This window comes from Sceloporus undulatus, chromosome 2, assembly GCF_019175285.1.
Source record: "Sceloporus undulatus isolate JIND9_A2432 ecotype Alabama chromosome 2, SceUnd_v1.1, whole genome shotgun sequence".
NCBI lineage: Eukaryota > Metazoa > Chordata > Lepidosauria > Squamata > Phrynosomatidae > Sceloporus > Sceloporus undulatus.
In genome coordinates, this window is record NC_056523.1 from 98674442 (window position 1) to 98690687 (window position 16246).

The window sequence follows — 16246 nt, forward strand, 5'->3', positions numbered from 1 at the left end:
CTCAAACTGGGTTATTTCTGCAGTGTGTTTTGGACCCTGGATCCAGCTCCTGGCTGCGTGGAAGCAGGTATTTCTTGCAGGTAACCAAGCAAGCCCTGCTGAAATTTGCTCCTCTCAGGGGAAGGCCATGGCAAACCTCCTCTGAACAGGGTAGCCAGATGTCCTCAAAAAGGAGGACCAGGCCTTGCAAAATTGAGGACAGTCAGGAAAGAATGGAGGGCATGACCCCATAAAACCAGGGGGGGAAAAACTCATAGAAATGTACATTCATGCTTCTCAGTCATGCTCAAAATGGGGGAGCTTTTGGAATTCTTCCTGGACAGAAGGACCTGGAAAAGGAAGGCCTGTGGTCACCCTGCCTCTGGACAAATCCTGCCAAGGAAACCCCACGACAGGTTCGCCTTAGGGACACCATAAGTTGGAAATAACTGGAAGGCACATGACAGCACACACAGCCATTAAAAGTACCAGAATCCACTTCAGTTTTCGCTCTGACAACCCTAAAAACAAAGAAAGGCCGATGACAGTATCTGGCATTTGAACGAACTTATCTTCCCATATCAAAGGGATATCATCACACCTTTGAGACTAATGGTGGCTGTATCCACACTGTGGAATTAATGCAGTTTGACACTTTAACTGCCATTGCAATGGAATTCTGGGAATTGTAGTTTTGTGAGATATTTTGCCTTCCCTGTCACAGTTCTGGTCACACAGCAAACAACAAATCCCAGGATTCTACAGGATGGAGCCGTGACAGTTGAACCAGTGAAAGTTATTGCAGCATAATCTTTCATAGACTTACTGGTAAGTCTGCTTCCTCAGATGCAGCAAGTCTACGAGAACAAGTTTTAAAAAGATTATGCTACAACTTTTTTTGCACAGTGGGTGTCAAAGGTGCTCAGGGTCCCTTTGAATACTGATATTCCAGACTGTTTTAAAGTATGGTTTTAATACATTTATTTTAATTAGGTAATTCTGTTATTTAATACCGTTTTTATCTTGGATTCTGTGTTTTTTAACTATGGTTGCATCCACACTGAAGAACTAATGCAGTTTGACACCATTTTAATGGTCATGGCTCCATCCTATGGAATCCTGGGATTTGTATCATAGTTTATTGTGGCACCAGAGCTGGCAGAGAAGGCTCACAAAACTGCACATTTGTAGTTTTGTGAGACATTTAGTCTTCCCTGTCAGAGAGCTCTGGTGCCACAACAATCTGCAAATCCCAAAATTCCATAACATTGAGCCATGACAGTTAAAGCAGTGTCAAACTGCATTATTTCTGCAGTGCGGATTAACCCTGCATGTGTTTTACTATTGTAAGCTGCTTTGCGGCAAGATATAAATAAGGGGCCAAGATCAGATTTTGAGAGTACAAGGAGTGTCACAGGGTGGAGGAGGAATTCCCTTCACTTTGTTCCAGAGACAAGGCATGTCATCGAATGAATGATACATTCATTTTTTTAAAAGGCATGTGGGTCTGGAGTGTGTAAGAAACTTGAATACAATGAAAACATTATAGAAAACTTGCTCATCACCATTTTATTTTCTGCTGCACCTTTTCATATCTCTACTATAAATATTAACAGCAAAATGATGCTGTGTGATTTTGAATATATGACGAACACAGTTCTGGCTCAAAAGAAGGCAAAGAGTTGATCCATTGTTCAATTTTATGTACTTTTAACTTGTTATGAAAATACAAGAGTTCTTGTTTTACATGTCATTCCTGATGCTCCTGATCTTGACCAGGTATTAACCACCGAATACTTTCAGTACGAATGGTAGCATACATGATGAAACTGATAAGAAACAATAAAGAAAATAAAAGAAGCCAGTCTACTCCTCTACTCAGTGTGCTGGGCAAGGGACCAGCCTGATCTTCTTCAGTGACTGTCACATCAGCCTTGGGTTCTATTCCTGAAAGAAAAATACCATTTATTAGCTTGATGTAAGATTAAACAAGATTTGTACTATAGATATTTGCAAGCATCTACATTTACCAATTAACATTCAAATAATTTCATTCACTACTACCTGCCCTAATGTTATTTGAGCTCTGTAGATTTCACTATATATTTCTGTACCACACTAACCGATGTTAACTATCACTATCATGCAAAATGTGATTCTCAGATTTATATATATATATATTGCTTACCACTGTAGGAATATGTTATTTTTACAAATACTTCTTTGTTCGCTAGTCCATTAGAAGGTCAGTTATGCCTTCTCCTAGTTCCTGTCTTCAAATGCTGAGTTGTGAGCGTGGCTGTTATCTACACTGCAGAAATAATCCAGTTTGACACTACTTTAGCTGCCATGGCTCAGTGCTATGGAATTCTGGGAATTGTAGTCTTGAGACATTTAGCCTTCCTGCTAGAGATCTCTGGTGCCACAACAAACTATAAATCCCAGGATCCCATAGCACAGAGCCAGAGTAGTTAAAGCAGTGTCAAACTGAATTGTTTCTGCGGTGTGGATGCAGCTGTAGGCAAAACAGGTATACTGAGAAGCAAGGAGACACCATCATGCAGAATTAGAGACCTCTAAGTTTATAAAGGTAGAAAAACACTTTCAGACACAAAAACTGAATAGCATCCAATGAAGATAAAGTATATTCAGCAAATACAGATGGTTGGGTGTCTGTTCTGGATGATGGGAAATGAGGAGAAGAAGCATGGAACAGAGCATTCTGATGCTGAACATGAACATTTCACATTGCACTGCTTTCTTGCTGGGTGAAAAATGTGCATAGGGCTACATTCTTCTGTCATCTTCACAAATCCTACATCTTGATCAAAGTTGAAAAGAATCTCCTAGTACAAGCCTAACAGAAAGCAACATCAAGGTTCCTGGGAAATCTAAATTAAACCTACTGCTAGAGTGTGTCAGACTATAAATTTTACAATTCTGTTAAACGTGACTATCTTACCTGTCTGATTAAAAATGAAAGCCTTCAGTGTTTCCAAGGTTCGATCTGTATGATTAAATCTTGCCATGGGTTTAGCTCCTTGAAAAAGGAGGATGTTGGGAACAGCCACGGTTCCAAATCTGGTTGACAAACTGTGAAGACACAAGAAAATGCCAGCTTTACTAAATATGTCTCTCACTTAACTCCAGGACAAAATAGCAGAGTAATTAATTTTCATTACAAACCTGAAAATATTTCCCTTCAATACAGATAGTAGAAAATATTGTAACTGGATGACAGTATTTATGTGTAGCCTATAGAAGGCATGAAATCATGAACCCTACCATATGTTGTTAGGACTGCAATTCTCAGCATTCTTCATCACTAACCATTTCAGCTAGGTCTTCTGGGACTTGCAGTTCAACAGCATATGGAGGACAATATGATTATCTTCACTAGTCTACAATATGCACTACAAATTTATACAAGAAACACAAAATATAAGCATTTTTTCAAGAATTCCAGTAAAGATGAAAGCAGAAGGAGACAGAAACCTCTCAGGCAAAGCTATGTATTTTAACACATCTGTTCACAACACAAAATGTGACAGGCAGTAACTCCAATAGAATAGTCCTGAAGGTATATAGAGTTATACTATTACATATGTCGCCTTGAGTCCCTATACCAGGAAAGATAAATAAAATAAAAATAATTATATATAAATAATAGTTACCTGCTGTGTTGAGAAGCATCCAAGGCCAGGAAATGAAGAGTTGGGAATGCTCGCGGCAAGGAATTAAAATGAGGAGCTAGATTTGCAGAGAAACGGCACCAAGGGGTATAGAACAAGACTAAGGTACAGTCACTGCCATTTGGATTTAAGAACTCCATTAAATCCTATGAGAGAATTTTAAAAAGAATTCACATTATATAGACTTTGATGTTACTGTTCACAATCAGTGGCATCACTAGGTGTCACACACACGCCCCACTGTCCTCCTCCCTTTTCACACCATACAGAATTCTTAGTAATGCTTTTTTGAACTAATGTTACTTGTAAATTGTAATCCCCATATATGAATGAATGTAATACTAATAGTTGAACATAAACAGCTATAAAAATTTTAAATTATCAAAATAGCAATATCATATGTGCAACCTAAATGCATTTACATATACATTGTGAAGATTTCGTTACAATGTAATGTTTTTAAAGAACATTTTTAAAAGAATTAAAAAATTAAATTTAATTTTTTTTTAAAAAAATTAAAATTTGAAATTTGAAAATTTTATTTTAAAACATTCTGGGGCCTCTCCTTTCTCCTCCCACTGAGCTTCACCCCACTCCCCCCATCTCTTAAAGCATCTTAAAGGGAAGTAGATGAATGCCACAGCCCATTTTTGCCAAAAGGTAGGTGTTTCGGGAGCAGAAGTGTTACCTCCTCAGGGTGTGCACCCCCTCTAGTGCTTACAATTCCTCCTCAGGAAATTAATGTAGTAGTTCTATATGCAAGACAGAATTTCCCATGCTGACAGTACAAAAAAGTTTCTTTCCAGGTTGTCTGTACAACTGCCATAGAATGAATTAGAGGACTTGGTGTTCACCAAATAATGTCTTTATAAGTATCAGTGTTGCTGTTCTCCGCCATTAGTACAAAGCACAATTCATTCAGATGCCTCACACTGGTTTGCTCTTAGTGTTGTTGTTTTTTGTTTGTTTGTTTACAGAAAAGACAAGGGTATGAAAACATTTAAGTGTAACTTAAATATGTTTTAACCACTGAGCATAAAATAATATTCAAATTCAGATCCTATCAAATCATAAAATAGGAATCAACTTTCCTGCCAAAATCTACTAAAATAGCATCTGTGTATAAAAGCTTTATATAAGACAGAATATTACTAACTTACACTTCTGAAAACAACAGTATAGCACATATACTGCCCTGGATTAATAATTTATATCCTATATCTAACAGTAATCAATACTAGTGCTTCAGAATATGCATTTTACCAACACCACATATAATGTAAACAGTAACATCAAAATCCATTATATGGTTCAAATTCTCAATAACTTTAAAGTCTGGTCCTTTTTATATTATTCATGTATTGCAGAAGGAGGACTGAAGCATCTTGATGAATCCATGGCAGAGGCACAGTTTTAACTGGGCAGTTCCTGGCTCCAAACTGAGCCTTCTAAAACCTGGGCTACACTAACTCTCAGTAATAATGAACCAGTATGTCTGCCTATGATCTCAACAATAAAGCAGTGTTTTCTGTAAAGTTTACTGTGAGTTTCCAAGTTTTAATATTTTAGGGGGCACATAAAAAACAAAATGGCAACTTCCAAATACCTAAAAATAATAATACGTTCAAAAGACAGTTCCAGATCACTCAAATCTAACTCTTGAAGATTGCGGAGGAGACAAACAATTGATTTCTTCAGAAATACAAAGCAGGCATCAAGGAGTTTCTACCTGACTTTAAAATATAAATCTATTTTTAAATCTGCAGTTTCAAACAGAATGTTTATTTCCAAAACAGTCTGGGGTACTATTATCAATCATGTCTCCAGGAACTTGCACATTTTAATTAAAACGATGTGAAAGTAAATATGTGGGCTATTTATAAGGGGAAAACCTTATGAGATGCTCCCAAAGTGAAAGGTAAGGGAAGTGGCACAAAACTTTGAAGGAGACTTTAGAGTTGGAGGCGAGGAGGACGTACAATATAAAACCACAAATGCTATCCATCTTCTTTCTTCTCAGAATCGTTTTACTCTGTAATCCTTCCCAGATTTAAAAGGAGAGCTGTGCTATGTAAAATGTCAACAGGGAAGTAAAATACTCACAAAATAAAACTGCATAACATACGTAGAAATCTATGAGAATGTTTTCCACTTACTTGGGAAATATTCAAGATTTGTAATGTGAAATTTGTCATTCCTGTAATGTTTCTTTCTTCACAGCTAACTTTTGGAGTTTTCATACTGTCTGTACTATTAGAGTCCTCTGCTGATATAGGATGCACTGCTTCCAGAACTACAGGTTGTTCTATTAGTGTCTCCTGAGCATGAGATCCTGGCTGAGATAAAGATGAAACAACTTCTTGTGCGCTGCATTCACCATCGACTGCTGCATCACAGGTGCCAGTGTCCATCTTAGAGACATACCCTTCCTTTATCTTCGCTGGAATAACGGAAAGTTCCACTGATTGACCTGCTGGCATGCTGTTACCCATCATAGCGTCAGCAATCTCTGCCGTCCTGTACTGTATTGGTTCTTTAGGCCCATCTTGCCTTGCATGCACATGACTGCTTTCTGGGAGGAACGCTGGAGTTGTTTCGCTTAACTTTTCAGACAGCAAGTCAGTAGCTTCATCTGTTTCAGCTGCTACTACAGAAAATACAACATTTAATATTATGGGCCTCTTCTGGGAGAAAGGCAGCCTACTAAATAAATAAATAAATAAAATATTCACTATATGCAATATGAGTACACCCATCTTCATTGGTTTGACATGAAAGCTAAATAATATAAATGTAATAACTTGAACTTCCAGTTTCATTCACACTGTGAAGGTTGAAGACTAAAGAACTTTTAAATAAAGGAATAATACCTCTATTCAGATGCTTTTAGCCCAGTTTAGCATAACCAGTGGTATGACAGCTTTGTGTGTGTCAGCAATGCAGACGTGAATGCAATTTGCAACCCACTGAAACATAAAATAAACCAAAAGAATTTTTAAGAAAACAGACAATTGTTACCCACACTTTCGCGTACCATCACCAACTACTTCCCTTGTTACAAAGAAAGGTTGCAACAACAACTTGGCATAAAATAGTCGGTATTTTTGACCAAAGTCAAATCCAAATGGTTTCGACTGACAGTTTTCCTTAAACTGTAGGTAACTGACAAAAAAACTTGTTCAGTTCTTGCTTGTGCCATGCTATAGTCTACAGCCACCTACACTTTAGCCGTATTTGGCTGTTAACATTGCCTCTGTACAACACTAGAGTTGAAGACATTCAAATCCCTCACAGTCCTACACTTTTTGTCTATTAAAAACCAACTGCATGATCAGAGTAAGGAAGCAATAGCAACCACACGTGAAACCTTTTAGAAATATGGCTAGAATGGGCTTCCTTCATAGTTCAGCTGCAAGAAGCACGGTGATCTTACTGGTTTTATTGCATTTTCAATTAAGCATGCTCCAGGCTGTAGGTTGTTGTGTATCGTTTTGCTTTTGTTTATCCAGTACTATAAACAAGTCGTCTATTCAGTATCTGTACAAAAAAGGAACACAAAGGCCAACGCCGGCTACCACTCTCCATGTACAATTACAGCAAGAGTAGAAGAACTAATGCCTTTGGCAGAATAATATATTATTATAAACTTTATGATCCGTCAGTATTTTTAACACATAAAGGAAGAGCACACACTCTGAGCCTCTTTGGGACATTTTGTTTGATCCACATTAAGTGTCTCTGAGTGTGCACTCTTGCCTAAGCAGCGCATGGCTTGCTGGATATACGACTGAGGCCCCATGTGAGCCTCTTCCTTGCCACTCCTCCACTGATCCTATAAAGAAGTAGGGAAAAGAGACTCCTTTGCCTTCTCTTTCCAGCACCAAAACCTGACATTCTGTGGGATTTTGAGATTGACTCGAGGGTGCATAACAACAACAAAAGGATGCTGGGGACCTTACTTCTGTTTCCTACAGCAAATGGTGGGGTAGGACCTCACCTCAAAAACATGGAGGCCCTAATCCCTACTACTACTCTTCCCAAACTTTTCTGTGTGCAAAATTTACAAATGCATTGAGTTAAATGTTAAATAAAACTGTTCAAATAGGAACACTGTTATTTCCATTGTTGTTGATGTTGTGTGCCTTGAAGTCATTTCCAACTTATGGCAACTCTTAAGGCAAAACTATCATAGGGTTTTTTTGGCAAGTTTCTTCAGAGGGGGTTTGTCCTCAAAACCGTCTGAGGCTGAGAGAGTGTGATTTACCCAGAGGCACCTGGTGGGTTTGCATGGCCACGCTGGGATTCAAACTTTGTTCTCCAGAGTCACAGTCTAATGCTCAAACCACTCCATCACACTGGCTCTTATTATTTCCTTTTAAAATATGAATATACATGAATGTGCGAATGGAAATATGACATTAAAAAACCAATATATTTCATTCGTACATGTGGAGGGGGGAGCATGCAGATGCAAAGGGTGGGGAGGGTGCCAAAGATCAAAAGTCTGAGTACCATGGGGAAACATATCTGGCGGACAATGTCACAAGGCAAGCTTTCTGGAGGGAAATGGGAGGCAGAGTAATGGATTGGAGCCACAGGAAAAGAGACTCCACCTCACTATTAGGAAGTTGTTCAAAGGTGCAATATGCCGACTCAGAGAGTGGCGGAGCCTCTTCTTTGGAGGTCTGTTGGGGGTACTCTGATTGTGAGTTCCTGCATGGCTGGGTGGCCTTTGGGCTCTCTTCCAAGTCAGTGAGGCTCTTGTTCTGCAGAAGCCTGACTTGACTGTTTCGTCTTTTCATGCAGTCTCCAAAACATACAAAGGTCCCTTTCAGTAAGTCCTAGAGAGGAAGGAAAGGGCAGCGTCCTGAACCTAGCAATGCACAGCCCAGTGGTTTCAGGGCAAGCCTTGGCACAGCCACATGAGCCACCTGGCATGATGATGGCCCACCCCAGTCACAGCCGGAATCAGCGCACTTCGGCCCGAAACACACGGCAGAAATAACCCAGGTTGAGGCCGCTTTAACTGCCCTAAGGGAATCCCGGGAACTGCAGTTTATTGTGCACCAGAGCTAAATGCTTCACGAAACTACAGTTCCCAGGATTCCCCAGCACTGGGCCTCAGGGCAGCGACAGCGGTGTCGACCCGCATTAACCCTTCCTTACCGGCCAGGAGCCCCCCCAGCAGCAGGGCAGACCCCCAGAGGGGCCACCGGGGCCTCATCCTCGCCAGCCAGCGCCGGTTCCTAGCATCGCTTCCGGCTTCCGGTCTTGGCTCGTTTCCGCTTCCGGGGCGGAAGAGGAATTCTGGGAATCGAAGTTTATTGAATGGAACTACAGTTCCCAAAATTCCACAGCATCTCCGGCGTTGAATGCGGGCTCGCAGTTACCGGTGGCGCCTGTTGCAGGTGGGGAGGAGGGCTGCTGGGGTCCTTGGAGAGGGAAAGGGCAGAGGCAGCCCAGCCTCCATGTTGTGGCTGTTCCTCCTTCCCAGGGACGGAGGCTGCATGCGTCCGCCTTACTGCAGAGAAGTAATCCAGCTCGACGCCGCTCTACCTGCCCTGGCTCAGTGCTAGGGAATCCTGGGAACTCTCTCTCTGGCAGAGAAGGCAAAGCGCCTCACAGGAGTACAGTTCCCAGCATCCCATAGCTAAAGTGGGGTCCACCTGGACTATTTCTCCAGGCCAGCACGCATTCAGCCTTGGAGAGGAGGAGAGCCAGTGTCCTCTGGTGGCTTGAGGGTCAGGCTACATGCCTCTGGAGATCAGGGTTCAAATCCCCACTGAGGCACTAAAAACCCTCCTAGGTGACCCTGGGCAAGTCACACTCTCTCAGCCTCAGAGGATGGCAATGGCAACCCCCCCCCCCCGCCCTCTGCACAGACTTGCCAAGGAAACCCTGTGACAGGTTTGCCTTAGGGTCACCGTAAATCAGAAATGACTTGGAGGCACACAAGAAGAACAGAGGAGAAGCTAGACACACACGTCTTCCATGGATGCCCTCTTCTAGCCTTCCAGCTTTGGCCAAGGGGCTCAACAACCATCTCAGATACTAAAAGGGACCCAGCCTCCTTCTTTCTCTGCGACAATCCCCATCTGTGTAGAGATCTACATTTCAGACCATGGCAATGGCCAGCTCTAACCAAGGGCAGGACTTGGCCTAAGAGTGCCTGCCATCTGGGCTTGGGGCAAAAACAAATTTGTCCTGAACACAAATTCAAGCCAAACAAGCACCGTCCGTTCCTTTCCTGTATCCCACTTCCCCGCCACAGGAGTACTGTACACACACATACACACTGGACAATAACGAATCCAAAGGGATGGGATTAGGGGGGGGGGGGCATGGTAGCAAAAACTCAACAGGGTTGTATGTAATATTCCACATTCATGAAAAAGTAAGATGATAATGTAAAGGTATCAAACCCTCACAATAACAAAAGTTTTATTACATGAATATATTGAGCTAACAATTATTCTCTAGTGACAGAACTCATACAAAAAAACCTAGCAGGACAGACGGACTTGAGTCATGCATTGGACTATGACTTTGGAGAATAGGACTCAAACTCCCATTCAGCCATGTAAACCCACTGGGTGATTTTGGGCAAGTCACACACTCTCAGTCTCAGAGGAAGGCAAAAGCAAGCCACCTTAGAACAAATCTTGCAAAGCATACTATGTTAGAAGTTTACCTTAGGGTCACCATAAACTGGTGAAAGAAGTCCTACTGAATTTAAAGTAATATACAGATGTTTGGGACTTAATGTGCTGACAGGTGTAGAAATATGAGGGGTACACAAGATATTTTTAATGCCCTCACAAGATTTTTACCAAAATATATGTATAGAGGTAAAGGTGCAAAAAAAAAGTGGGGGGCAGGCCTCTGAGCATAGGCAAGAGAGATTAAGCCCCTGTATAGCTTGGGAGGGCAAAGTTAAAGGAAGAGAAGGACATCTGGGAAAACCAATGGGGTACCAAGCCTGCACAGAAAGAGCCCTATTTTCCCCAACTACCTGCTTAAAAAGGAAGGGAAATCCCAGAGAGGGTGCCTGCTGTTAAGAGAAGGGAAGAAAGGATAAAATGAGAGGAGAAAGAATAAAATGAAGGATGAAAAGGCAAAAGACTGGAAACCATGCCCTATGAGGAACAACTCAGGGAGTTAAGTATGCTTAGGCCTACTTAGGTATTTGAAGGGATGTCATACTGAGGATGGAGCAAACTTGTTTTCTGTTGCTGCAGAGAACAGGACCTGGAACAATGGATGCAAGCTCCAGGAACAGAGATTGCACCTCAACATTAGAAGGAACTTCCTGACAGTAAGAGCTCTTCCACAGTGGAATGCACTCTCCCTCGCAGTGTAGTGGAGTCTCCTTCCCTGGAAGTCTTTATTTTCATAGAATTAAACAGAGGCTAGATGGCCATCTGTTGGGGATGCTTTGATTGTGAGTTCCTGCATGGCAGGAGCTTGGACTGGATGGCCCTTGTGGTCTCTTCCAACTCTATGATTCTATGAAAATAAAAAGTGAACTGGGGGGAGCAGAAGGGGGTTTAGGGCAAAATAAATATATACATACATAAATATCAACAACAACTTCAGGAGAGGTAAATTATAATAATGCTTGTACGTCAAGTAAATAAAATGTGAATGAGGAGGCTGTGGGGAGTGCAAGACAAAATAGTAGCAGTAATCATAACAATGAGACTTGAAGATGAGGTAGAACAAAATTATTAATAAAACTGCTTTCAAGTGCAATAAAATACAGTAAAGGAAAGGAGAACCCCAGGAGAGAGTGGAAGGGGCACCCAGCCAAATTAAAAAAATAATAATGCTTTCAGGTGAGGTAAAATAAAGAGATGGAATTAAGAATCATGGTGGTATGTGAGCGGGGGGGGGGGTTAAAATAAAGAAAAGGTGAAGTGTGCAGGGCAGTGGAGAATGTCAGGCAAGTTATTACAATAATAATGGTGACAATGTTATCTGCAGGTGAGGGAAAATAAAAGAAAGGTGAAGGGGGGGCAGTGCAGACTCCCACACAAATTAATAAAGTAAAAATGCAGCAACTGAGGTAAAATAAATATGAGCTTTAGATGGAAGGAAGGCTTTCTCAGACATAAAATAAATTAAAGCTAGGGAGGCACACACACCCTCCCTCAGATCAAATTCAAATTCACACATGGAGGGTAGGAAGGGGGGAAAGCACCTTCTTCCTCCAGTCCCTCCCCGCTTTTCCCAGCCTTTTCCTTTTGGGGAAGGGAGAAGTGTGAGGCCACCACTCCTGCTGCTACCACCTCCCTTTCCTGCTGGCCAGCAGCCCTGCCAAACCCAGGAGGAGCTGAGAGGCAGCAGAAGGCCAGCAGGCCTCTGCCAGGAAGCCTGACCTGGCCGGAGTTGATGAAAAATGGGACAAAATAGTTATTTATGTTAAAATGACAGGACAGATGGAATTTTTTTAAAAAAAAACCAACAGTACTGTCCCATTGTCTGAGTATTTTTAAGATATAAAAATTATATAGGTTAAATGTTTTGCAGAAAACTGTTAGCTACCCAAAACAATTTTTCCATGTCATATAAATATGTGTTTTCTTGCTCTGGGTGTTGAGGTATTGTGGGATGTCCTTTATTCTATACCCACAAACACTTTTGTGGGCATGAGACATTTTTATCTCCTGAAATATACCAGAAATCCAATGGTGGGAGTGATCAAAAAATGCCCATGGTCACTTAGTGAAATATTGTTGTATCAATCTTGATAAGAGTTAATGTCTCTCTTAAACCAAATTTTTGTTGTTTTTAAAAATCCATCATATAATAGGAGCAAGGCATGAAAGCCACTTCAGGTACATAGCAAAATAATTCAAGCTGCCTGTAGATAATTGGATTCCTTTATAAAAAAAAATACTGCATTTATGAAGCATATTTATTCATTCATTGGATTTATATCCCACCTTTCTCCCAAAATGGGACTCAAACTGCATACTCTGTGTATCTCTACATACTGTCTATCTCTGCGTACACAGAATCTTAAAATATCCTTTTTTTTCTTCACTTCTACTCACAAGACATGTAATGGGCCACTTTCATTCTGTCTTAATGTAAGATTTATGAAAAGTTTGAGTTGAAAGAGAAAGATTCACATTGCAATGCACAAATATCTACTCCAAATAAAAATGGTTTTATTCTTTCTTTCTTTTTTTATCACGACACAAAATTTAAACTTCTTTAAATTTTTTATGCAACTGTTTTTATGCAACTGAAGCCAGAAAGAGTTCCAGCTTTCCAAGACAATACAAAGACTTTGAAGTGATTCTTCGTGTTGCATTTTAAATTTCTGAAACAATTAAATTAACTCAAAATAAATTTAGAAAACAGATTGCATCTTTGCCATCATAGCTGAGGGAAAATGCTCAACTATACTGTAGAATACCAACATTATTTAAACACAAGGAAAAACCTGGTGGTAAGGGAGGGGGGAAAAGTAAGAAATGCTTAGAAAATTAAAAGCAATTTGGGATAATTTAATCAAAGCACATGATCCTGGAAACTACTGGTTCAAGGCAGATTTATCCAGTAGCTGCATCCTGCATATAATTAATTTGCAAATTACAGTAGTTTCTCTGGACTGGAAATGCATGGGTGTTGACACTCACTACATAGCTCCCTTCCTGAAAAAACGTGACAGTATGTCCAATCAGCTATGCTACCTGAGGCAGATGTTTAACATCAAAGAAAAGGAACCTAGTGAATTGCCTGTTTTACAAATATGACAAACTTGGTCGATTCTATGGGGTGAGGGAAGTGGAGTTTGAAGTCTCATCAAGGGAACAGTTGCAGCTACTGATAAGACAGGAGAATAACTAAGAAAGTCTCACAGAACTCCTCACATGCTTTCTTCAGCCATCAGGATAATATTGTCGTTTATTCCTTTTGTAGCATACCTTAGGATTTAAGTTGTCTGGTGTAATGGTTTGAGCACTGGACTAGGTCTCTGGAGACCAGGGTTTTATTTCCTTTTCAGCCATGAAAACCCATTGGGTGGCCTTGGGCAAGTCACAAACTCTCAGCCTCAGAAAACTGTGACAGGTTCGCTTCAGGGTTGCCATAGGTCAAAAACAACTTGAAGGCACACAACAACAAGAACCAACACAGTTTTATAGCTGAAGTTCTAAATAAGGGCCCATTCACATTACAAAAAAAAATCGATTCGGGGGAGGGGCATCCGGATCATCCCAGTTCCCTCCATGTCTTTTAGGCCAGTATGAATGGGGCCTGTTTACCTAAAATTACACAATAATTGTAGGTAGTTGTGCTGGCTCATTAGGAAAGAACTTCCCAAGGCTGGGATATGGTAATTTTGCTATTAAGACAAAAGTATCGTGGAGTCAAGAGCAAACTTTTTCATTTTCTAGCAGTCTTGTTCAAGCTGATAGCTAAACTAAATAGGGATATGAGGGTGGGAGGAAAAATTGGGCATGATTTTAAAGTTCCCAAATTTATAATATGAGTCTTCTTAGTTTTTCCTCTGCTAAATGCCAAGAAGCTCTCCACATTACTCCAAGGGCTATTGAAACAAAGCAGCAACAATGCCTGCTCAAACATTTTAATTTTAATGTGGAGGGGGGAAATAAAAACCAAACATTACCAAAGTAAGAACTCTCAGGTTTCTTGTGAGGCAGAAATCAGAAGTGAAGAAAAATGTGGCTGTCATTTTATTGTCTTTTTATTAATTTTGTCTATCCATTAAAGAAATATCAAAGCTACCTATCACGCAAGTATTAAAAGGAGGAAAAGTGGGAGGAATGTAGAAGCACCTTTAAGACTGTTTTTGTTTTGGCACAAGCTGTCATGGATATAATGCTCCTTCTTCAGATGCTCACAGAATACTAATGGCCAGGCAAAGTATACAGTCTGCCATCCTTATCGGTGGACTTGCCATCCATGGTTTTATCCATCCACAGACAGCAAGCCCATTTTTTTAATGGCGCTGTGTACATACAATCACAATAGCGGGTGGGTGGCGCTCTGCCATTAAAACAAATTGCACTTGAGCATGTTCAGATGTTCATATCTGCGGGGGGGGGCAGGTGTCAGAACAGATCTCCCGCAAATATGGTGGTCCAACTGTATAAACAGTTGTGGAAGTGGGATGGAATGTATTAGGATCCAGAAGGATGCATCCTTGTCAGTATCCGAAGTGGGTTTATATCCATGAAAGGTCAGGCAAAAATAAAAACCAGTTAAGTCTTAAAGGTGCTGTTACAGCTGTTTTCTCCCTTCTTTCTCTCTTCCTCTTTTTTATGTTGCAAGGTCCAAAACACTGCAGAAATATTCTAGTTTGAGACCGCTTTAACTATCCTGGCTCATGGGAACTGTAGTTTTGTCAGACATTTAGCCTTCTCTGTCCAGAGAGCTCTGGTGACACAATAAATTACAATTCCCAGGACTCCCTAGCGCTGAGCCAGGGCAGTTAAAGAAGTCTCAAACTGGATGATTTCTGCAGTGTGTTTTGAACCCAAGAGACTAAAAAATTTTAAAATTACTACAATTATTAAAGAAAACCAGGGAGGTGAAAAGCATCCAGGAAATATCTTCCCAAAACATGGAGAACCCTAACTTAAGAAAAACTAAAAAAATGAGGATGGCAAATAGACTGAACTCTTCTATTATGAAAACACATCTTTCTCAAAGGTTCTCCTGGGGCTCCCATTGCTGCAGACAAAGTAGAACAGGGAGGCGTTACAAACCGCCACTTTGAGGCGGTCTCCCGGCGCTGCTGTTTGCTCCGTGAGGGAGCCGCAGCAGCCAAACCGCGCGGCTCCCTTACGGAGCAAAAAATGAGCGCGCAAATCGCGCTCCTTCCAGGAACCCGGAAGAGACGCCGCGAGTGCCAAAGCGCACACTCGCGATGTCTCTTCTGGGTTTGGACGTGCGGACGCAGAGCGTCCGCTACATCAAGATGGCGGCGCCCATCTGTATAGGGCGTCGCTATCTTGACGTATCGGTTACGCACGAGGAGCAAGGCGCATCCGGAAGCGCTGCCCCTCGCGCATAATCGCAGCGCGAGGATGGCGCCTCTTAGGCCCGTCTGTAACGCGCCTGAGACTACACCTAAAGCATTGGCATAAGGAGGAGGACTGGGGTGGCTGCCAGTAGTCTGTTTTTCAGTCAATTCCCACAGATGCACATGACAAAGGAACAAGTTGCTTGCATCAGGTATCTAATTACTACCTATCTAGAAGTAAGCCACTGAGATCAATGAGATTTTGAAAAAGTATTATGACTGGGCTTTAATTAACCAGTTTAAAGCAAGGCATTATAATGCTATCTTGATGTCTCTTAAAAGATATTAAACATTCTTATGGTTTTCAATACGTCTCCTTTCTCTTGTCGCAGCATCATCATGCGGCCTTCCTGGAACTCCCTCAAGATGTTATCTCTTGAGAGTATCCTACACAGTGATGTGTGATTATACTATATAGTGGTTTGATCAGCTTGAACATATTCCACACTTGAGAATATGTTATGAACAAATTATCACAAATTCCATGTACCTAAACCCAAAGATAAATACAATAGAA

General features: G+C 41.1%; 1 protein-coding gene across 6 annotated transcripts; it reads right to left on the reverse strand.

Moving 5' to 3' along the window:
• Positions 1-1533: 1533 nt before the first annotated feature.
• Positions 1534-8974, reverse strand: TXNDC15 (thioredoxin domain containing 15). Of its 6 annotated transcripts, none has more exons than XM_042455407.1 (6): positions 8838-8951; positions 6542-6637; positions 5828-6315; positions 3654-3817; positions 2942-3072; positions 1534-1926 (listed from the first exon to the last, which is right to left on the reverse strand). In XM_042455407.1, exons 3-6 carry the CDS (start codon positions 6164-6166, stop codon positions 1730-1732), a joined length of 831 nt encoding a protein of 276 aa, XP_042311341.1. In that variant the 5' UTR covers positions 6167-6315; positions 6542-6637; positions 8838-8951; the 3' UTR covers positions 1534-1729. The 6 variants fall into 6 exon arrangements, with proteins under 6 accessions (XP_042311341.1, XP_042311340.1, XP_042311336.1 ...); XM_042455406.1 differs by having other exon boundaries at positions 5828-6318; XM_042455402.1 differs by lacking the exon at positions 6542-6637 and adding an exon at positions 8290-8512 and having other exon boundaries at positions 8838-8935.
• Between the last annotated feature and the right edge of the window lie 7272 nt (positions 8975-16246).

Coding starts and splice junctions, on each gene's coding strand:
- TXNDC15 (XM_042455401.1), bottom strand. CDS start 8,473: ATGAAAAGACGAAACAGTCAAGTCAGGCTTCTGCAGAACAAGAGCCTC. Junction 3,818..5,827: donor AAATCTTGAATATTTCCCAA/GTAAGTGGAAAA, acceptor ATTCTCTCATAG/GATTTAATGGAGTTCTTAAA. Junction 3,073..3,653: donor GATGCTTCTCAACACAGCAG/GTAACTATTATT, acceptor GTGTCTTCACAG/TTTGTCAACCAGATTTGGAA.